The 23,977-nt window shown below is 41.3% G+C and overlaps 1 protein-coding gene across 2 annotated transcripts in view; it reads right to left on the reverse strand.

Moving 5' to 3' along the window:
* The window catches only part of LOC140186512 (DEP domain-containing mTOR-interacting protein-like), a 110,132-nt gene that overhangs the window by 72,421 nt on the left and 13,734 nt on the right, over window positions 1-23,977 (reverse strand). The window contains exons 2-3 of one of the 2 annotated variants that reach the window (XM_072240896.1): window positions 14,860-15,038; window positions 13,379-13,393 (exon numbers count right to left, since the gene is read on the reverse strand). In XM_072240896.1, coding sequence (XP_072096997.1) covers window positions 13,379-13,393; window positions 14,860-15,038 — 194 coding nt within the window. The remainder of the gene's footprint in view (window positions 1-13,378; window positions 13,394-14,859; window positions 15,039-23,977) is intronic. The other variant, XM_072240904.1, reaches the window with a different exon arrangement.

A 23,977-nucleotide genomic window follows, 5' to 3' on the forward strand; every position in this document is an offset into this window, starting at 1 on the left:
ATAAAAGCGGGATGCAATGTTATGGCTTTTCAGGCACTGGTGGTCCTCACTAGGAGCATTTTGAGCAGTTTGGGGCCCCTTTATCTTAGAAAGAATGTGCTGACATTGGTGACAATTCAAAGGAGGTTCATGAAAATGATTCTGGGATTGAAAGGCTTATCATATGAAGAGTGTTTGATGGCTCTGGGCCGGTACTCACTGGAATTCAGAAGAATGAGGGAGGATGCATCACATCCACATGCCTCAACCCTTGAGTCAGGCTCCTCATTGAAACCTATCAAAAAGTTGAAAGGCCTTGATGAAATAGATGTGGAGAGGATATTTCCTATGGTGGGGGGGTCTAACAACAGAGGACACAGCCTCAAGATAGAGGGATGTCCATTTCGAACAGAGATGAGGAGGAATTTCTTTCACCAGAGACCGGTGAATCTGTGGAATTCATTCCCACAGGCAGCTATGGAGGTCAAGTTCTATTCAAAAGCTTCAAAGGAACATCTAAACAAACCTGATTCATTTTGGAAACAAGTCCTGTGGACTGATGAAGTTAAAATAGAATGCAATGAGCAAAGGTATGTTTGGAGAAAAAAGGGTGCAGAATTTCATGAAAAGAACCCTCTCCAACTGCTAAGCACAGGGGTGGATCGATCATGCTTTGAGCTTTTGTTGCAGCCAGTGGCACAGGGTACATTTACTGGTAGAGGGAAGAATGAATTCAATTAAGTACCAGCAAATTCTGGAAGCAAACATCACACCATCTGTAAAAAAGCCAAAGATGAAAAGAGGATAGCTTCTACAACAGGATAATGATCCTAAACACACCTCAAAATCCACAATGGACTACCTCAAGAGGCTCGTGAAGGTTTTTCCATAGCCGTCACAGTCCACTGACCCGAACACCGAGAATCTGTGGATAGACCTCAAAAGAGCAGTGCATGCAAGACGGCCCAAGAGTCTCACAGAACTAGAAGCCTCTTGCAAGGAAGAATGAGCAGAAATGCCCCAAACAAGAATTGAACAACCTTTAGCTGGCTACAAAAAGCGCTTACAGGCTGTGATACTTGCCAAAGTGGGTGTTACTAAATACTGCCATGCAGGGTGCCCAAACTTGCTTCAGGCCATTTTCCTTTAGGCCCATTTCCTTTTTTGTTATTTTGAAACCGTAAAAGATGGAAATAAAAAGGTTTCCTTGCTTAAAATATTAAAAGAATATGTCATCTTAACTTTATGCCTTTTGGAAATCAGTTCATCTTTTACTCACTTAGCTATTCACAGTAACAGAAATTTTGACCAGGGGTGCCCAAACTTTTGCATGCCACTCTTATGGTTTTATGATCTTATGGTTTTAACACATTCTCTGAAGAGCTGCAGCTCAGTGCACCTGGTGCAGATATGGTTATCAAGAGGCAGAAGGCCTACCAGAATTCCTGCATCTCATTAAAAGAGCACAGCACAGCCCATGGAGCCATTCTCACTGCACTAACTGTGCCCTAACAGAGAAGGAATGAGGAATAAAGGAGAAGAAATCTACCTTGCTGAAGCCTGATAAGCCAAAGAACTCCAACACCGGCCCACTCACACAATGGACACTCTGCTTGTCCCTGCCTTATTTTAATTCGCCCTTTCTAATGAATCCTATTCACTGATTGGGTGCAGACCAAACTCAGAACACTGCCAAAGAGCTGCCTTTCCTAATCTTCAATTGCGGATCTGTGTGAATTCGCCGTTTCTTTTCGAGCTCCCGATCACTGATTGGGTGCAGTCCAACCGATGAAAACTGACAAGAAACGCTGCCTTGTTTCATCTTGGATCGCAGACTTGTGTGAAGTTGCGGCTTCTTCTCAAGCTCTCGTTCACTGATTGGGCGTAGTCCAAAGGTGAGATTGGAATCAAGATGAAGAACCAGATGGGGCTGAGTGCATCAATGGGGCAGGGGGCAATTGAGAAACAATTTTTGGACAGAAAGATTAAAGAAGATATTGACTAGAAAAAAATCTTGAAGGAACCGATTGAATCAAATCCTTTATCCAACACGTGACTAAACCAGAAACCTTGGGTGAGGGGTTACTTCAGTGTTTTAACCCCACACTAATAACGGGGCACATTGGACAATATTTAGCATTATTGGACACACCCTTGCACTCACAAGTCCTGTTTATGGATTTGCCCAGAGACAAATTCCAGCACATTGATTTTTGTTCAGGTTTACCCAGATTTCACCAAAACAAAGGATGATTCACAATGAATGTGACATCAAATTCAATCTGCTTGACAAGAAGATCGACATGGAAGCTTCCCAAACTTGAATTGTCTAGATTGCTGCTATAAGTCAGATCATTTTTCCTCCATGATTCTGGGGAATGGGGTTAATTGTACTTCATTAGTTACAACCACCAACCAAGTACAGTGACCTTAGATCACATGTGCTTTCTTAATCCGGATAGCTCAGCTGCTCACTACCCTAATTAGCTGAGACATCAAAAAAGTCAAAGGACTTTTCTTTGAAATGTTATAAATAAACTTTTCAAAGATTTTGTTAAAAATTACACCCGTATTAATCTTTTACTTCTACCATCATTTTATGTAATTTCTGCTTGTGCCAGATTGAGCAGTTTTTTTATACCTCAAACTTCCATTCAAAGTCATTGGCATATTTCTGACATTAAAATCCACCATAAGTCAGTGCAATGGAGCAATGCTTTAAAAAAAATCTAAACATTTTTCCTTAAAGTGCCAAGATGATTCAGTTGAATTAACAAAGATTTGAAATACAGTGGATTCTGGTTAATTGGGACACTTCAGGACCATTGCATTTTGGCCCAATTAAGCAACTGCCCCACTTAGCCAACATTTCATGGAAGCAGTTGAAAAGAAATTAAAAAGGCAAACTATCATTCAATGATTCAATGGATAGATACATGGATGGGAGAGGTCTGGAGGGTTATGGACTGGGTGCAGGTCAATGGGACTAGCGGAATAAAGTTTCAGCACAGACTAGAAGGGACAAATGGCCTGTTTTCTGTGCTGTAGTGTTCTATGGTTCTAAGCAAATCAATATATATATATAATAGATTAAAAATAGTCAAAGAAACAGAAGTAATATGTATTTTAAAGAGTGAGGTAGTGTTCATGAATTCAATGTCTATTTAGGAATTGGATGGCAGAGGGGAACAAGCTGTTTCTGAATCACTGAGTATGTGCCTTCAGGCTTTTGAGCATCCTTCTTGATGGTAACAATGAAAAGAAGCCATGTCCCAGGTGATGGGGGCCTTTAGTAACGAACTTCACCTTTTTGAGGCACTGCTCCTTGAAGATGTCTTGGCTACTACAGATATTTTCTATAGTTTCTACAGAAATAGTTCAGACCCTTAAGCCTGATAATTAATGGGGACCTGGAGAAATTAACTGGAATAATTTTTTTTCGGCCGCAGGGTGGCAAATCTGTGGAATTCGCTGCCATAAACTGCTGTGGAGGTCAAACTGTCGGGTATATTTAAATCAGAGATTGATAGGTTCTTGCTTAGTATGGATGTCAAAGGTTAAAGGGAGAAAGCAGAAGGTGGTTTGAGGGGACAATAAACCGGCCATGATGGAATGACAACTCAGACTCGATAGGATGAATGGCCTAATTCTGCTCCTATGTCTTATAGTGTTTTAAGTGGCTATAACAAATTGTCTCAAATATTCTTGAAACCTGTTAAAACAGATTAACAATTGCTTTGCTGATCAATGCGGTGTTGCAATAAAAGGCATCATGATGAGAAGTACTTCCCAATGGTCGTCATCATCGTGGCTATCCCTCGAGGTCGAGGATAGTGGTCTTCGTTCTGTTGATCTACTTATGGGCTCTCAAGTGGCTTATGAGTCCAATCTTGGATTTGAAAGTTCTTCCGCATTCAGGACAGGTAGCTCCAGATGGCAGATCGGGCTTTGGTTGTTGCTGCCTCTCTTTCCATTTTCTTTTCTTTTCTTCTAATTCTGCACATCTGTTGGCTTCGAAAGTTGCTGTTCCTTCTCAGATGATGGCTTGCCAGAGTTTCCCGTCCTTGGCATTGGTTTCCCAATTGTTGATGTCGATGTTACATTTCTTCATGTTGGCTCTTAAGACATCTTTGAATCTCTTCTATTGTCCGCCTCTTTTATGTTTGCCTTCTTTAAGCTGGGAGTAGAAGATTTGTTTCGGCAGATGTTCGTCTTTCATCCAAACAACATGACCGCTCCATCTTAGTTGGTTCTTGATGACGTAGGCTTCAATGCTTGTTGTTTCTACTTCATTTAACACGCTGATGTTGGTTCTTCTATCTTCCCAGCTGAATTTAAGATGTTTCGAAGACGGTGTTAATGGGACTTTTCAAGTGCCTTCAGATGTCATTGGTATGTTGTCCAGGTTTCTGATGTATACAGGAGTATTGGGATTACCACTGCTTTGTACGCTAACATTTTGGTGTTTGTTCGGATATCACGATCATGAAAGACTCTTGTTCGGAGACGTCCAAAAGCTGTTCCAGCGCATTTGAGACGATGTTGGATCTCGTCATTAAGGTCGACATTGGAGGAGAGGTGACTTCCAAGATATGGAAAGTGGTCCACATTTTCCAGGGTTATTTCGCCAAGTTGAATTGATGATTCTGTCTGATTTGTCTCAGTTGGTGACGGTTGATAGATGATCTGAGTCTTCTTGGAATTGATGGCAAGTCCAAGTTTCATGTTTGCATGGTTGAAGGCAGTCAGAATCTGTTGTAGGTGGCTTTCTGAAAGAGCTGCAACACTGTTGTCATCTGCGTATTGGAACTCGATGAGGGAACTCGTGGATGTCTTTGTTTTGGACTTGAGACGAGCAAGATTGATAAGTCTGCCATCTGTTCTGTAGACAATTTTGATTCCTGGGGGTAGGTCGTCCTTGATAATGTGGATGATTGTCACAATGAAGATGGTGAACAAAGTTGGGGCAATCACGCATCCCTGTTTTACTCCTGATCTAACTTGAAAAGGCTCACAGGTACTGTTGCTGACCATGACTGTGGCAAAGCATGCCAATGTGGAGAAGTCTCAGGATTTGAATGTACTTTTCAGGGCATCCATAGGTGGATAGGACATCCCACAGGAGTTCTGTTGATACCAAGTCAAAGGCTTTGGTGAGGTCGATGAATGCCGTGTACAAAGGTTGAAGTTGTTCACGATGTTTTTCTTGTAGTTGTCGCATTGTGAAGATCATGTTGATTGCTCCACGTGATGGTCTAAAACCGGCTTGTGTCTCCAGAAGGACCTTCTTGGCTAAAGGTTTGAGCCGATTGTTCATGAAGCGGGAGAGGATCTTTCCTGCTGTTGCTAACAGGGAAATTCCACGATAGTTTCCACATTCAGATAGATCACCTTTCCTTTTGTAGATGGTAATAATTGCTGAGTCTCTAAAGTCTGCTGGTACATCTTCATTTATCCAGATCTTGACGAGAAGTTGATGCAGTTGGTAATGAAGCGGGTTACCTCCAATTTTGTAGACCTCAGCTGGTATTTCATCGAGTCCAGCGGCCTTGTTGTTTTTCAAGGTCTTGATGGCTTCCTTGACTTCTTCAAGTGTTGGTATTTTGCTTAGGGAGTCGTCAACGAGCTGTTTTGGGATGTTGTTAATCACATTCCTGTCAAATGAGACAGTTTGATTTAGAAGATCTTCAAAGTGCTCCCTCCATCTGGAATTGATATCAGCATTGCTCTTTAGGATGGTTGAACCATCTTTGCTTTTGAGAGGGGCTTGACCATGAGTGGGTGGGCCAAAATAGCTTTAGTTGCATTGAAAAAGCCTCGAGTGTCATTGGCGTCTGCTAGTTGTTGGATTTCCTGAGCTTTCTTCCTCCACCATTGGTTTTTCAGGTTTTGGGTGCTCTTCTGGACTGCAGCCTTGGATTCCTGATAGCATTTCCTTTTGGTAGCCAATTGTTGGTCATTTTGTAAGGTAATGAAAGCTTTCCTCTTTTCGGCGATGAGATGTTGGAGTAGTTTGTCGTTATCATTGAACCAATCCTGATGTTTTTTCGTCTTGAACCCAATTGTTTCTTTGCAGGAGGTGATGATAGCATTCTTCAATTGATTCCAGTGTTCTACAGATGGTGGGATTCGTTGAGGCAGTTGTTCTTGAAGATTTTGTTGGAACTTCTGTACATGGCTGATGTCTTGAAGGATGTCAACATTAAATTTCTCAATAGTGCTCTGATTTTGGTGTTTCCTTTTGGGCCGAATCTTCATTCTCATGATGGACGAGATGAGTCGATGGTCTGTCCAGCACTCGTCGGCACCGGTAACAGCTCTTGTTATCACTGCATCCTGTTGGTCCCAAGATCATACGATGATGTAGTTGATGAGATGCCAGTGTTTGGAGCGTGGATGCTGCCAGGAGACTTTGTGCCTGTTTTTCCAGCTAAATAAGGTGCTGGTAATCACCAGGTTGTGTTCAGCACATTTGGTGAGGAGGAGTGTTCCATTGGCATTGACCTTGCCAACTCCTTCCTTGCTTATTATTCCAGTCCAGAGCCTATGATCCTTCCCGACTCTGGCATTGAAGCCTCCCAAGAGAATGATCTTGTCGTTGTTGGGAACAGAAGAAAGGACGTGGTCAAGTTGGGCGTAGAAGTTCATCTTTACTTCATCTTCAGCGTCCAGAGTTGGAGCATAGGCGCTGATGATGGTGGCATGTTGGTTTTTGACAAGTTGGTTTCACAGAGTCATGAGACGTTTGTTGATTCCCAGTGGTTGCTCTGTCAGCTTCTGAAGTAGGCTGTTTCGGATGGCAAAACCTACTCCATAGATCCTTGGTTGTTCAGGATCAAGTCCTTTCCAGAAAAAGGTGTATTGACCTTGCTCTTCCTTTAACTGCGCTTCTCCAGCTCGGTGAGTCTCACTCAGTAAAGGACATCATGATGAGAGGCACGTCCCAATGGTATATCAGTTGGGTCCAGTATGTACCCTCTTAATAGCCTAGGAAGAGTCAGCCAAGACTCCAAATCTGGAAATGGTACCCAAATAGGAACAGAGGAAAAAAAAAACAATCAAAAAAATAATTTATAAGGATCAGTGGAGCTCAATCAATAAATGAAAAAAGGTAGATCCAGTGATCTGCTTTCACACCATATAATTAATATAGTAAAATATCAAAGTAGTAATACCAAATTACCATCAACTGACAATGTTTTAATGAAAACTTTAATGAAGAAGAATAAGCTAGTGAAGTGACAAATTTTGAAGAGGGAATGCCAACATTTTGGGTACTGGAGGAGAAACTGGATGATGGAAACCAGGGACGTGCAAGAGGCCAGAACTAGAAAAGCACAGAAACCAAAAGCAAAAAGGATTTGGCAAAAAGTCAATGCCAAAAGGATTACACACTTAATATAAACATGGTCCAATGAAAACAAACATTTTGGGCTGGTAATTAGAACAACAAATACGCAATATCCAAAACATAAAAATACAAACAGTTTAAACCATAAATTTAGAGCAGGGTATAAGGGATACCTTATGACCAACAACTATGCAATTTGAGTCTAGACTCAATGGAGCTTGAGGAATGAGAGGTAATCTTAAAGAAACAAATTAGATTCTGAAAGGCACTGACAAAGTAGATACCAATATATTGTTTCTGCTCATTCATTTGCCAGGGGGAAATCTATTATCATTTGCTTGCCTGACTTTTCTGAACAGTCTTTATTTCAGTCAGTTTGGGTTCCCTCCTACATCACATTCCCCAGTGTAATGATGGCTGTATTGCTTCCTGCACTCATAGGAAACTTATTACTTTCTATCTTAAGTCTCATTTTCACATGGTGACTTTCTTACATTCTCTTCCTTATCCAGACCTCTTCAAATTCATCTCAGGGAACGGGAGGGTAAAACATACTTTATAAGTTCACAGACTCCCAAAGTCATCTTGCCTGCACTTCCATCCATCCTGCCTCCTGTCAAAACTCCATTCCATTGTCCTAGTTCCTCTATTTCCACAATAGGGCTCTGAGGGATCTTCCTTCCTCCTGAATCATAGCATGCCTGCTACTAGTTAACTGAACTCCGACCATACCTCATCGTACTTCTTCTTGCTCCCTGAACAGAGTTCCTTTGATCCTCACCTCCCACCCTCCAACCTCCACATTCCCAATGATTCATCCTGCACAGTTTCCACCTCTAGCGTCATCTTCTCCTCCTGTCCTATTTCAGTGTTCTGAAAGGGACCACTCTTCAGTCTCCATCAACCACTTCATTTCTATTGAACTTTCCCATGTAACCTCAGGTGATGCAACAAGCTGATGAAGGCAAGGCAGTGGATGTTGTTCACATGGGCATTAGCAAGGCATTTAACAAGATCCCATATGGGAGGTTGGTCAAAAAAGTTCAGTCACTCAGCAGTCAAGATGAGGTAATAAATTAGATTAGACATTGGCTTTGTGGGAGAAGCCAAAGACTGGTAGTAGATGGTTAGCTCTCTGACCGGAGGTCTGAGACTAGCTGAGTCTCACAGGGATCAATGCTGTGTCCATTGTTGTTTGTCATCTATACTAACAAACTGGACGATAATGTGGTGAACAGGATTTGCAAATTTTGTGGATGACGTCAAGATTGGGGGTGTAGTGGACAGTGAGTAAGACTATTGTGGTTTGCAGTGCGATCTAGACCAGCTGGAAAAATGGGCTGAAGAATCGCAGATGGAATTTAAAGCAGACAAGTGTGAGGTGTTGCACTTTGGTAAGACCAACCAGGTCTTACACAGTGAACAGTCGGGCACTGAAGAGTGCAGTGGAACAAAGGGACCTGGGTATACAGGTCCATAATTTGTTGAGAGTGACATCACAGTTGATAGGGTCATTATGAAAGCTTTGGTACATTGGCCTTCATAAATCCAAGTGTGGAGTACAGGAAACGCGATGTTATGTTGAAATTGTGTAAGACTTTGGTGAGGCCTAATTTGGAATACTGCGTGCAGTTTTGGTCACCTACCTACAGGAAAGATGTAAACAAAGTTGAACAAGTACGAAAAATATTTACCAGGATTTTGTCATGTCTGCAGGACTTGAGTTATAAGGAAAGGTCGAATAAGTTAGGGCTTTATTCCTTTGAATATAGAAGATTGAGAGGAGATTTGATAGAGATATACAAAATTATGAGGGGTATAGATAGGGTAAACGCAAACAGGCTTTTTCCACGGAGGTTGGGTGGGACTACAACCAGAGGTCATGGGTTAAGTGTGAAAGGTGAAAAGTTTAAGGGGAAATTGAGGGGAAACTTCTCCACTCAGAGGGTTATGAAGAGTGTGGAATGAACCACCAGCGCAAATAGCACATATGAGCTCAATTTCAATGTTTAAGAGCAGTTTGTATAGGTACATGGATGGCAGGGGTATAGAGGGCTATGGTCGTAGTGCATGTTGATGGGAATAGGCAGTTTAAATGGTTCAACACAGACTAAATGTGCCAAAGGCTTGTATCTGGGCTGTAATTTTCTCTGACTATGACCAGTCCATTTACCTTCCAACTATCCAGGGACCCTAACAGCACTTTCCAGATAAGGCAGCAATTGACCTGTACTTCCAAATCAATGTACCACATTCAGTGCTCATAATCTGCTCCCTCCTCTAACATGGAGAAACCAAAAGCAGATTAAGTACCTGCTAGGCTAGCCACAGGAACAAACTAGGGCCTACAGTTACATGCTGCTACGATTCTCCATCTTACTCCCACATTGGCTTCTCTGTTGATATCCTCCTGCACTCTTATAGCAAGGAGCAAAGTCATCTTAAAGAAAAAGAACCTTATTCCCCCAGACAAGAGAACATCTGCAGATGCTGGAAATCCAAGCAACACACACACACACAAATGCTGGAGGAATTTAGTAGACCAGGCAGCATCTATGGAAAAGAGTACAGTCGACATTTCAGGTCGAGACCCTTCACCAGTTCTGGAGAAATAAAGATGAGGAGTCAGAGTTAGAAGGTACGAGGAGGGGAGGAAGAAACACAAGGTGGTAGGTGAAACTGGTGAGGTGGGGTGTGGGGGGAAGGGGTGAAGTAAAGAGCTGGGAATTTCATTGGTGAAAGAGATGTATATAATTCTACAACATCTGCATTTTACATCTTTCACGTTTTAGGGTTATAGAATCATATCGCAATGAAACAGGCCATTTGGACCAACTGGTCCATGCTAACCATGACCGCAATCTAATCTTGTCCCATTTGCCATTCCTTTCCTTGCATTCTTACCTTCTTTCAAATGGTGTCATTTCATAGATTACAAAATAACATAGAACATAGAATAGTACAGTACAAAACAGGCCCCCAGCCCAGAATATTGTGCCGACCCTCAAACCCTGCCTCCCATATAAGCCCCCACCTTAAATTCCTCCATATACCTGTCTAGTAGTCTCTTAAACTTCACTAGTGTATCTGCCTCCACCACTGACTCAGGCAGTGCATTCCACAGACCAACCACTCTCTGAGTAAAAAACCTTCCTCTAATATCCCCCTTGAACTTCCCACCCCTTACCTTAAAGCCATGTCCTCTTGTATTCAGCAGTGGTGCCCTGGGGAAGAGGCGCTGGCTGTCCACTCTATCTATTCCTCTTATTATCTTATACACCTCTATCAAGTCTCCTCTCATCCTCTTTCTCTCTAAAGAGTAAAGCCCTAGCTCCCTTAATCTCTGATCATAATGCATACTCTCTAAACCAGGTGGCATCCTGGTAAATCTCCTCTGTACCCTTTCCAATGCTTCCACATCCTTCCTATAGGGAGGCGACCAGAACTGGACACAGTACTCCAAGTGTGACCTAACCAGAGTTTTATAGAGCTGCATCATTACGTCGCAACTCTTAAACACTATCCCTCGACTTATGAAAGCTAACACCCCATAAGCTTTCTTAACTACCCTATCCACCTGTGAGGCAACTTTCAGGGATCTGTGGACATGTACCCCGAGATCCCTCTGCTCCTCCACACTACCAAGTATCCTGCCATTTACTTTGTACTCTGCCTTGGAGTTTGTCCTTCCAAAGTGTACCACCTCACACTTCTCTGGGTTGAACTCCATCTGCCACTTCTCAGCCCACTACTGCATCCTATCAATATATCTCTGCAATCTTTAACAATCCTCTACACTATTTACAACACCACCAACCTTTGTGTCATCTGTAAACTTGCCAACCTACCCTTCTACCCCCACATCCAGGTCATTAATAAAAATCACAAGAAGTAGAGGTCCCAGAACAGATCCTTGTGGGACACAACTAGTCACAATCCTTCAATATGAATGTACTCCCTCCACCACCACCCTTTGCCTTCTGCAGGCAAGCCAATTCTGAATCCACCTGGCCAAACTTCCCTGGATCCCATGCCTTCTGACTTTCTGAATAAGCCTACTGTGTGGAACCTTGTCAAATGCCTTACTAAAATCCATGTAGATCACATCCACTGCACTACCCTCATCTATATGCCTGGTCACCTCCTCAAAGAACTCTATCAGGTTTGTTAGACACGATCTGCCCTTCACAAAGCCATGCTGACTGTCCCTGATCAGACTATGATTCTCTAAATGCCCAGAGACCCTATCTCTAAGAATCTTTTCCAACAGCTTTCCCACCACAGACGTAGGCTGACTGGTCTATAATTACCCGGACTATCCCTACTACCTTTTTTGAACAAGGGAACAACATTCTCCTCCCTCCAATCCTCCGGTACCATTCCCATGGACAACGAGGTCATAAAGATCCAGCCAGAGGCTCAGCAGTCTCTTCCCTTGCCTTGTGGAGCAGCCTGGGGAATATTCCGTCAGGCCCCGGGGCCTTATCTGTCCTAATGTATTTTATCAACTCCAACACCTCCTCTCCCTTAATATCAACATGCTCCAGAACATCAACCTCACTCATATTGTCCTCACCATCATCAAGTTCTCTCTCATTGGTGAATACCGAAGAGAAGTATTCATTGAGGACCTCACTCACTTCCACACCCTCCAGGCACATCTTCCCACCTTTATCTCTAATCGGTCCTACCTTCGCTCCTGTCATCCTTTTTTTTTCACATAATTGAAGAATGCCTTGGGGTTTTCCTTTACCCTACTCGCCAAGACCTTCTCATACCCCCTTCTTGCTCTTCTCAGCCCCTTCTTAAGCTCCTTTCTTGCTTCCCTATATTCCTCAATAGACCTATCTGATCCTTGCTTCCTAAACCTCATGTAAGCTGCCTTCTTCCTCCTGACTAGATTTTCCACCTCACTTGTCACCCATGGTTCCTTCACCCTACCATTCTTTATCTTCCTCACCGGGACAAATTTATCCCTAACATCCTGCAAGAGATCTCTAAACATCCACCACATATCCATAGTACATTTCCCTGCAAAAACATCATCCCAATTCACTCCCGCAAGTTCTAGCCTTATAGCCTCATAATTTGCCCTTCCACAGTTAAAAATTTTCCTGTCCTCTCTGATTCTATCCTTTTCCATGATAATGCTAAAGGCCAGGGAGTGATGGTCACTGTCCCCCAGATGCTCACCCACTGAGAGATCTGTGACCTGACCTAGTACTAGATCTAGTATGGCATTCCCCTAGTCGGCTTGTCCACATACTGTGACAGGAATCTGTCTTGGACACACTTAACAAACTCTGCCCCACCTAAACCCTTGGAACTAATCAGGTGCCAATCAATATTAGGGAAGTTAAAGTCACCCATGATAACAACCCTATTATTTTTGCAGCTTTCCAAAATCTGCCTCCCAATCTGCTCCTCTGTATCTCTGCTGCTACCAGGGAGCCTATAGAATACCCCCAGTAGAGTAACTGCTCCCTTCCTGTTCCTGACTTCCACCCATACTCACTCAAAAGAGGATCCTGTTACATTACCCACCCTTTCTGTAGCTGTAATAGTATCCCTGATCATTAATGCCACCCCTCTTCCCCTTTTTCCACCCTCTCTATCCCTTTTAAAGCACTGAAATCCAGGAATATTGAGATTGTTTCTTATTTCAGATTTTGTCCAGACCCCTTCATTAATTTATCAAGCTGGTGACTTCATCCATAGCTTATCCACAGGGGAATCCTGGTCTCACCCTATCCTTTTGTCCTAAATATCCCTCCCCTATCATCTCTGAAAGTTCAGCTATCTCCCTTTACCGGATCTGATGACAGATTTTCAAACTGAAGCACCAGCTCTACTTCTTTTTCCCACATATCCTGCCTAACCTAAGCTTTTCCAACATTTCCCTTTACTTTAATGGTCATTTCCCCTGATGAGGGTGAGGAGAATTAAGACCAGCACAATTGCACAGACTGGAATAAATATTTGACAAAATTACAGAGTGTGCAGAATTTGCACATTCTGTGTTACTGCATGGGTTTCTTCTATGTGTACCATTTCCTTCGGTGTCTGAAAGATAAGATGAAAGGACAATTAGCTACAGTAAATTATCCCTTATAGTGGGCTAATGAGAGGATGAAATTGGACTGACAGGATTAGTGAACATGGCTTCGGAGTTGGGGTTCACCCATTTACAGTGGGATAAATAGAAACTTCTCTTCTCAGAGCTCAATGCACCTTTGGAATTATCTAGCAGAGATTTGCCAAGATGGAATTATGGAATATATTTAAGGCTGAGATAGCCATGTATTGTAAAAGAGGCAAGATCATAAGTGGGATCGGACTTCCATGTGGAAATGAATCCAAGGTCAGATTAGCCATCATCTTTTTGAATATAACAAAAAACCCAATTCTACTCAAATTTTTGTAGGCATATTGCATAAAGTTTTTTTCCTTTCATGAAAAAGGAACATACAGGGGATATTTGGAAAAATGACTAAAATTATAAACATTTTAAATAATTTAGATTCAGATAAATTTGCTGCTATGAACAATATTATGGTATGGGAAGTCAGATTTGTAATTTTAAAACAACTGGAAAAAAAAAAGTAAAGATCCTTTTACTCAGAAGACGGGAATCACATTAACCATTTAGATGTCAAGTGCCCTCCACAAAGCTGTTCCCACCATACACTGATAACAATGTTCATCAATAATGCCATTGCTCCAGCATAGCCTTTGGTTGCCTATGGAAAAGTGCATTCATGACTAAGACTTCAACCCAACCACAATGTTTGCAGTCTACCAAGCAGCTGGGATCTTCACCCTCTGGACGAGACCCTGACAACTCATAAAAGGCACCTCCAATCACTAAAGGTGACTGAAGAGACACTACCAAGGACAACTGTACAAAAGCCTCCAAATCCATAAGCAGGACAGAGGAACCAATATTAGCACCTCATATCAAGCATCAAGGCTCTGGTCATACTTAACGTGCTCTGGAGAGCTACATATTTACCCATGAAATATTCTACTCCAAGGTTTCTCATGGCAAGAAGCATCCAGTAGAACAGAGAATTCTGCAAGAATATCCTTAAACCATCCTTGAACTTATGTAAGGGAATTCTAAGCTCATGACACTCAAAATTGCAAAAGAAGAAACCAGTCAGGCCCTGGTCTCTTTGACCTTCCATAACAGGATGCTTTGCACAAACATCAGAATGAGCATACAGTTCAGGCTGCACATCTTCCTAGGATTCATCAGCTTCATCAGAACTCACATAACTGTATTTCCCAAACTGAATGGGACATTTAACATCTCTCATTTATACAAAACGCATAATACAAAGCCAAAATTAAACCTTCAATATACTTGTCAGTAAATCAGTTAATCAGTGATGTTCAGCTCAGATCAATCATCCTCCATTAAACTTATTGGTCTTAATAACACAACTGAGAAGGAAATTAGTTCTTCTTCATTATAACACTAGACACATTTAGTATAGCACTGCTAATGGACTATGACAGTAACATACCATGATGAATGATGTTGTGATCCATTAACTTTTGCATTAGCTTTATGGCTGTTTCCCTCTCAGGAGCTTCTTTATGGTCTATCAACCAATCAGTTAACTCTTTTGCAACAAAGCAGTTTGGATAGGTTCGTAGATTATAACGACGGTCTTTGATTAATTTTCCATCATGCAGGCGAAGCCTGATAAATAAAATAAAACCACATCATAACTTATCAGTAAATTGTCTTTTTCTAAACATTTATTATAGCAGTATTGTAAATTGTCTTTTTCTAAACATTTATTATAGCAGTATTATATTGTAAATTGTCTTTTTCTAAACATTTAATATTATAGCAGTATTATATTGTACTTTGAATAAGCTGCAAATTACATTTTGATCAACATTTTCATTTCAAGTTCAAACATTTCCTTCTACCACAAACAGGAAAGTTATTATAAGTAATTAGAATAACTTTTTTTTTAAAAAAAGGAGATTTTGTATTGTTGGCAAAGTTTCAGTGAGGAACAAAAAAAAACTCATTTGTGAAAATGCTCAGAATCATTTACAAATAACCAAAAGAATCCTTAAAATCCCTAAAGCAGCTAAAAAAGTTTCATCATTGATGGAAGGTATTTAAGTTATATTTTATCCTGTCAATTTATTGAAAGGTCTTTTAAGACCATGGATCAATAACTTGAGAGTTAATTGGATATACTTTCCAGTGCAATTTAGAAGGCACAAAATTCACCCAAAATTAAGTCTGCGATTTGTAAAGATTATTATTAAGTTTATTACATATCATTGTGTCTGGGAACAAAGGAGTGGTGAGAGCAGTACAAGGCAGTGAAATTAACAGAGATATAGATAACTAATGGAAACATACAGGATGGGGCACAAGGTCATTCTAGCTACAAGGCGGCTTCAAAATACATTGCAGTGCATCTGCCTAGGCTGGGAAGAGAATCAATAGTAAATGACAGGGCGAAATGAAATTAAAAGGTACCTGGTGGATATCTAAAAATAAAGGCAAGCGATAAAGCAGTCGCAGTTTATTTAATGGCATGAAGTCTCCGCCAGAAAATTCGTTATTGAATGGTTGTTTCATAATTATTACACTGAATAATCTACAAACCAGACACAGTGACCAAATATAGTGTTTTTTAAAAAATGATTGTCTGGAGCTACCAAGTTTTTAACCAATCAAATGTACTGCAATATTCTAAGAAGCTTTCCAGGTCTACATTTTTAACATTTTTTTCTTTGTATAGATATACCCATTTGTATACTTCCAGCATTTTTGTGTTTACAACCAACACAACAAAGTGTTATTCAGAAAACTATGTTAAAGTTGGTCAAATAACTTTTCAGGAAAGACTTGTATAAACAAGCTTACCCAAGCATAAACAATAATATTGTCTTACAAATTTTTAGTGAAACTGGAACTTGAAACATATTCAGAAATGTATATTTAAGGAGAAAACAATCATGCATTCTTTCATCCCTTCTGAATATTTTTCAATTAATTGGATTGAAGATTTAGTGCAACTGGTCTAAAGACATTCCAACTAAGATCAAAATATATTGCTTCTAAGTCAGGTCTCCATGGATGAATAAAACCATCTACAATGTTTAAGAACACTGACCAAAGTTTAAAAACAAAACCAAAAAAAAACAGAAGAAATATCCAAAATGGAAAAACAATCATGGAAACTGTAAAAAAAATAAAAAGGTAAGCAGCTGTCTCTATAAAGAATGTCAAAGGTAAGAGTGTTGTCACAAAAAATGTATGATTATCGAAAGGCAGATATTTCATCTGTTTCCCACTGACTGGAAATCACACCTGTGAAATTAGCTGTACAAATGCTTAAAAATAGATTTCAAAGTAACACACATAAAAGTTGCTGGTGAATGCAGCAGGCCAGGCAGCATCTCTAGGAAGAGGTGCAGTCGACGTTTCAGGCTGAGACCCTTCGTCAGGACTAACTGAAGGAAGAGTGAGTAAGGGATTTGAAAGTTGGAGGGGGAGAGGGAGATCCAAAATGATAGGAGAAGACAGGAGGGGGATTTCAAAGTAAATTTATTATCAAAGTATATATTTGTCACCACATACAACCTTGAGATTCATTTTATTGTGGGTTTATTGAATAAATCTATGGAATAATAACCCATAACAAATTCAATGAAAGACTTCACCAACTCGGGTGTTCATTCAGTGTGCAAAAGAGAACAAACTGTAAATACAAAAAGAAATAAAATAGAAACATAAACTGTAAATACAAAAAGAAATAAAATAGAAACATAGAAAACCTTCAGCACAATACAGGCCCATCAGCCCACAATGCTGTGCCAAACATGTACTTACTTTAGAAATTACCTCGAGTTACTTCTATTCCAAGCTCCATGTAGCTATCCAGGAGCCTCTTTAAAGAACCTATTGTATCCACCTCTACCACCGTTGCCGGCAGCCCTTTCCACGCACTCACCATACTCTGCATCAAAAACTTACTCCTGACATCTCCTCTACACCTACTTCCAAGCACCTTAAAACTGTGTCCTCTCGTGTTAGCCATTTCAGCCCTGGGAAAAAGCCTCTGACCATCTACACAATCAATGCCTCTCATCAGCTTATACACCTCTGTCAGGTCACCTCTCATCCTATGTCACTCCAAACAGAAAAAGCCAAGTTCACTCAACCTATTCTCATAAGGCATGCTCCCCAATCCTTGCAAATCTCCTCTGCACCCTTTCTATGGTTTCTATATCTTTCCTGTAGTGAGGTGACCAGAACTGAGCACAGTACTCCAAGTGTGGTCTGACCAGGGTCCTATATAGCTGTAACATTGCCTCTTGGCTCTTAAACTCAATCCCACGGTTAATGAAGGCCAATGCACCATATGCCTCCTTAACCACACAGTCAACCTGCGCAGCAGCTTTGAATGTCCTATGGACTCGGACTCCAAGATCCCCCGATCCTCCACATTGGATAGGTACATGGAGCTTAGAAAAATAGAGGGCTATGGGGAAGTCTAGTAATTTCTAAGGTAGGGACAAGTTCGCCACAACTTTGTGGGCCAAAGGGCCTGCATTGTGCTGTAGGTTTTCAATGTTCCTATTGCCAAGTGTCTTACCATTAATACTACATTCTGCCATCATATCTGACCTACCAAAATGAACCACCTCACACTTAGAACCATAGAACACTACAGCACAGAAAACAGGCCATTCGGTCCTTCTAGTCTGTGCCAAAACTTTATTCCGCTGGTCCCATCGACCTGCATCCAGTCCATAACCCTCTAGACCTTTCCTGTCCATGTACCTATCCAATTTATTCTTAAAACTTAAGAGTGAGCCGGCATTTACCAGATGGCAGCTCATTCCACACTCCCACCACTCTCTGAGTGAAGAAGTTCTCCCTAATATTCCCTAAACCTTTCCCCTTTCACCCTAAAGCCATGTCCTCTCATATTTATCTCTCCTAATCTAAGTGGAAAGAGCCTATTCGCATTTACTCTATTTATACCCCTCATAATTTTGTAAACTTATCTGGATTGAACTCCATCTGCCACTTCTTAGTCCAGTTTTGCATCCTGTCAATGTCCCGCTGTAACCTCTGACAGCCCTCCACACTATCCACAACACCCCCAACCTTTATATCATCAGCAAATTTACTAACCCATCTCTCCACTTCCTCATCCAGGTCATTTATAAAAATCATGAAGAGAAGGGGTCCCAGAACAGATCCCTGAGGCACACCACTGGTCACCAACCTCCATGCAGAATATAACCCAGCTACAACCACTCTTTACCTTCTGTGGGCAAGCCAATTCTGGATCCACAAAGCAATGTCCCCTTGGATCCTATGCTTCCTTACTTCCTCAATAAGCCTTGCATGGGGCACTTTATCAAATGCCTTGCTGAAATCCATTACACTACATCTACTGCTCTACTTTCAACAATGTGTTTAGTCACATCCTCAAAAAATTCAATCAGGCTCGTAAGGCACAACCTGCCCTTGACAAAGCCATGCTGACTATTCCTAATTATATTATGGCTCTCCAAATGTTCAAAATCCTGCCTCTCAGGATCTTCTCCATCAACTTACCAATCACTGAAGTAAGACTCACTGGTCTATGATTTCCTGGGCTATCTCTACTCCCTTTCTTGAATAAAGGAACAACATCTGCAACCCTCCAATCCTCCAGAACCTCTCCCATCCTCATTGATGATGCAAAGATAATTGCCAGAGGATCAGCAATCTCCTCCCTCGCTTCCCACAGAAGCTTGGGATATATCTCGTCCAATTCCGGTGACTTATCCAACTTGATGCTTTCCAAAAGCTCCAGCACATCCTCTTTTTTAATGTCTATATGCTCAAGTTTTTTAGTCTGCTGCAAGTTATCGCTACAATCGCCAAGGTCCTTTTCCGTAGTGAATACTGAAGCAAAGTATTCATTAAGTACTTCCACTACCTCCGCTGGTTCCATACACACTTTTCCACTGTCACATCTGATTGGTCCTATTCTCTCATGACTTATCCTTTTGCTCTTCACATACTTGTAGAATGCCTTGGGGTTTTCCTTAATCCCGTCCACCAAGGCCTTCTCATGGCCCCTTCTGGCTCCTAATTTCATTCTTAAGCTCCTTCATGCTAGCCTTATAATTTTCTAGATCTCTATCATGACCCAGTTTTTGAATAAATAATAAATTAATAATAACAAATAAATAATAAATAAATTGGCAATATCAAGAATATCAAGAACATGAGATGAAGAGTCCTTGAAATTGAGACCACTGGTTGTGACAACACTTCAATGATGGGGCAAATGAAGTTGAGTGAAGTTATCCCCTTTGGTTCAGGAGTCTGATGGCTGAGGTGTAGTAACTACTCTTGAACCTGGGTGCAAGTCCTGAGATTCCTGTACCATTTTCCTGCTGACATCATCGAGAAGAGAGCATGACCTGGGCGGTGGGGGTCCCTGATGATGGATGCTGTTTTCCTGAAACTGCATTTCATGTAGATGTGCTCAGTAGTGGGGATGAGACTACCTTTGTTGGACAGGGCAACATCTGCTGCATCTTGTTGGATTTTTCATTCAAGGTGTTTGGTGTTTACCATACCAAACTGTGATGCCACCAGTCAATATGCTCTCCACTGCACATCTATAGAAGTTTGTCAGTTTTAGATATCATACCCAATCTTCATGAAATCCTAAGGAAATAGAGGCACTGTCGTACTTCTTTCATAATTGCACTTGTGTGTTGAGTCCAGGACAGGTCCTCCAAAATAAATCACCCAGGAGTTTAAAGTTGCTGACCCTTCCCACCTCTAATCGTCCAATGGACCTCTGGTTTCCTTCTCCTGAAGTCAATTATCAGCTCCCTGGTCTTGCTGATATTGGTCTTGTGAGTAGAGCAGGGAACGAAGCACAGAAACTTATGATACACCTTGCAGGTGGAGATCGTGGAGGAGATGTTGTTGCCAATCCAAACTGACTGGGGTCTACAAGAGAGGAAATTGAGGATCCAATTTCACAAGGAGGTACTAAGGCTGACGTATCGGAGCTTATTGACTGGCTTTGAGAGGATGATGGTGTTGAATGCTGAGCTGTAGTTGTTAAAGAACATCCTAATGTATGCATCTTTGCTGCCCAGATGTTCCAGGGTTGAGTGAAGAGCCAGTGAGTTGGCATCTGCTATGTATGTGTGGCTCCATTAGGCAAATAAGTTGTTTTTCAGGCAGGTTGACATGTTTCATCACCAACCTCTCAAAACACTTCTTCCCTGTGGATGCAAGTGTGACTGGAGTAAATCATTGAGGCAGGTCGCCAAGTTCGTCTTGGGCACCAATATAATTGAAGCCTGCTTGAAACAGGTGAGTATTTCAGAATGACAAAACACAAGGTTAAGAATCTTAGTGAGCACTGCAGCCAGTTGATCAGCACAGGTCTTTATTACTTTGTCAGGTATCTCAAAGCCAAATGTTTTTAATGGATTCGCCCTCCTAAAGACTGCTCACATGTTATCCTCAGAGACTGAATCATAGGAACACTGGGGGGGTTGTGGGAATTTATGACGGTTTTGACAGTCAAAGCCAGCATTTATGGCATTGAGCTCATCTTGAACATAGAGTACAGTACAGCAACAGGCCGCTCATCCCAAAATGTTATGCCGAACCAGCTAAAAAGCAAATCAAAAGCACCCAAACACTAATCACTCCTACCTACACCACGTCCATATCCCTCCATCTACCTTACATCCATGTGCTGATCCAAACATCTCTTAAAAGCCTCCAATATATTGTGTCTACCACCATACCAGGCAGTGCATTCCAAGCAAACACGACTCTAAGTAAAAAAAAAAAAAAACTTACCCCTCACATCATCCTTGAACCTACTCTCTCTCACCCTCAATCCATGCCCTCGGGTATTAGAAATTTCAACACTAGGGAACAAGTGCTCTCTGTCTACTCTACGTCTTTTGTAATCTTGTAAACCTCTCCCCTCAGCCTCCAATACTCCAGAGAAACCAACCCAAGGCTATCCAGTCTCTTGTGATAGCACATGCCCTCTAAACCAAGCAACATCCTGGTAAACCTCTTCGGCACCCTTTCCAAAGCCTCAACATCTTTCCTAAGGTGGGTAGCCAGAACTGTATGGCATACAATGTATGCAATACTGCGGATGTGGCCTAACAAGAGTTTTATAAAGTTGCAACTTAACTTCTTAACTCAATGTCTCAACTAATAAAAGCAAGCATTCCATAAGTCTTCTTAAACACCTCTTTGACCTATGTCACCACTTTCAAGAAGCTATCAACTTGGATACCAAGATCTCTCTGCTCAGCAACACTGTTAAGGACTTTGCCATTAACAGTGTACTGTCTCTTTGCATTTGCCCCACCAAGATGCAACATCTCACATTTATCTGGGTTAAACTACATCTGTCATTTCTCAGTCCATATCGTCAACTGATGTATATCATGCTGTATTCTTTGCCAGTTTTCTACACTATCCACAATTTCACCAATCCTGGTATCATCTGCTAATTTACAAACCCTCCTGTTTACATTTTTATCCAGGTCTTTTGTATACATTACAGGCAGCAGAGATCCCAACACAGATCCCTGTGGAACGCCAGCTCAAATAAGTCCCTTCAACCATTACCCTGTCATCTATGCACAAGCCAGTTCTGAATCCAAGCAGCCAATTTGCCACAGATCCTACCTTAATCTTCTGGATTAGCCTCCCATGAGGGACTTTGTTAAACACCTTACTAAAATCCATGTAGACGACATTCACTGCCCGACCCTCAGCAATCTCTCACATCATCTTGTCAGTAAACTCAATCAAGTTGGTAAGGCACAACCTGCCACACACAAAGCCATGCTGGCTTTCCTAATTAGGCCACGGGCTTCCAATATTTCTAAGAATTTTCTCCAGCAATTTCCCTACAACTGATGGGAGATTCACTGGTCTATAATTGCCAGGTTTTACCCTTCTTCCCTTCTTAAAAAGAAATACAACACTCACTCACCAATCCTTCAGGACCTTGTCTGTGCCTAGAGGGGACAAGCAATCTCATCCCTTGCTTCCTTTAATAACCTGGGGTAAATCCCATCAGGCCCTGGGGAATTTTCCACCTCAATACTCATTAGGAGGCCCAACTCTTCCTCCTCCTTGACCTCTAAATGATCAATGTACTTATACACTCAGCACTGGTCTCCTGGTCCTCCATATCTTTTTCCTCTGTAAATGCTGAAGCAAAATACTCATTAAGTACCTCATTCCCATTCTCTGCATACACGCATATGTTCACCCCCCCCCCCAATACTCTAGTAGTCCCACACTCTTCCTAGTTAACCTCTTGCTCTTGATGTATGTATAGAATGCCTTGGGATTCACCTTAATTCCTCTTGCCAAGGAGTTTTCATGGCCCCTCCTGGCTTTCCTAATTTCCTTTAGTTCTTTTCTGGCTTCTTTATACTCCTCACATGCTCTATTTGATCCTAACTTCTGAAACCTTACATACTTTTCCTTATTCTTCTTCACTAAATTCATCACCTCTCTGGATATCCAAGGTTATTTTATATTTCCATCCCCATCCTTCCTGTACTTTGTGCAATTGATCTTTAAATGCCCTCCACATATCTGATGTCAAAAAAAATGTTCCCAATTAACGCTTCTTAGCTCCTGCCTAATGCCCTCAATTTGCCCTACTCCAATTTAAAACTCTCCCACAAGGACCATACTTATCCTTATCCATAGCTATCCTGAAAGATAAGGAGTTGTGATCACTGTTCCCCAACTGTTGACCCACTGAAAAGTCAGTCACCTGGCCAGTCTAATTACCCAACACCAGGTCTGGTACAGCCCCTCCTCTCATTGAACTGTCCACATATTGATTTAAGAAACCTTCCTGGATACACTTAACAAATTCTTCCCTCTAAACCCCTTACGCTAAGAAAGTCCCAGTTCATATTAGGGAAGTTGAAATCCCCCATGACAACCACCCTTTTATTTTTACATATTTCCTTAACCTGATGTCATATCTGTTCCTCAATGTCCCGGTAACTATTAGGGGTCTGTACTGCAATTCCATCAGTGTGATTGCACCCTTCCTATTCCTGAGTTCCACTCAAATGGACTCACTGCCTGACCTCTCCATTATGTTTCCTCTTAGTGCAGCTGTGACATTGTCCCTGATTAGTAGTGCAACTCCACCCCCTCTTTTACCCCCACCTCTATCTTTTTTTAAAACTTTGAAAACCCAAAACGTTAAAAAAAATCTTCTTTTAAATATTTAGCATTATCATCACTAAAAATTATGGAGACCTTTATAGAGCTAATTTAGTTCCCTTAGTGGATTTTATGAAGCAATTTTTTCTAGAAGGAATCCACCTACACTTTCGTTAGCAGGTCAAATTCATGCAGTTAAAATGATGATTTTACCAAAATTTTTATATGTATTTCAAAATATTCCTATTTTTTTAACTAAGAAGTTTTTTGATCAGGTTGACTCTATTATTTCCATCTTTTGTTTGGAATAATAAAAGACCAAGAGTTGGAAAATGTCACTTACAAATATTAAAAAAGGTTGGAGGCCTTACTTTGCCTAATTTAAGAATGTATTATTGGGCGGT

This window comes from Mobula birostris, chromosome 2 (genome assembly GCF_030028105.1).
Source record: "Mobula birostris isolate sMobBir1 chromosome 2, sMobBir1.hap1, whole genome shotgun sequence".
NCBI classification, from domain to species: Eukaryota; Metazoa; Chordata; class Chondrichthyes; order Myliobatiformes; family Myliobatidae; genus Mobula; species Mobula birostris.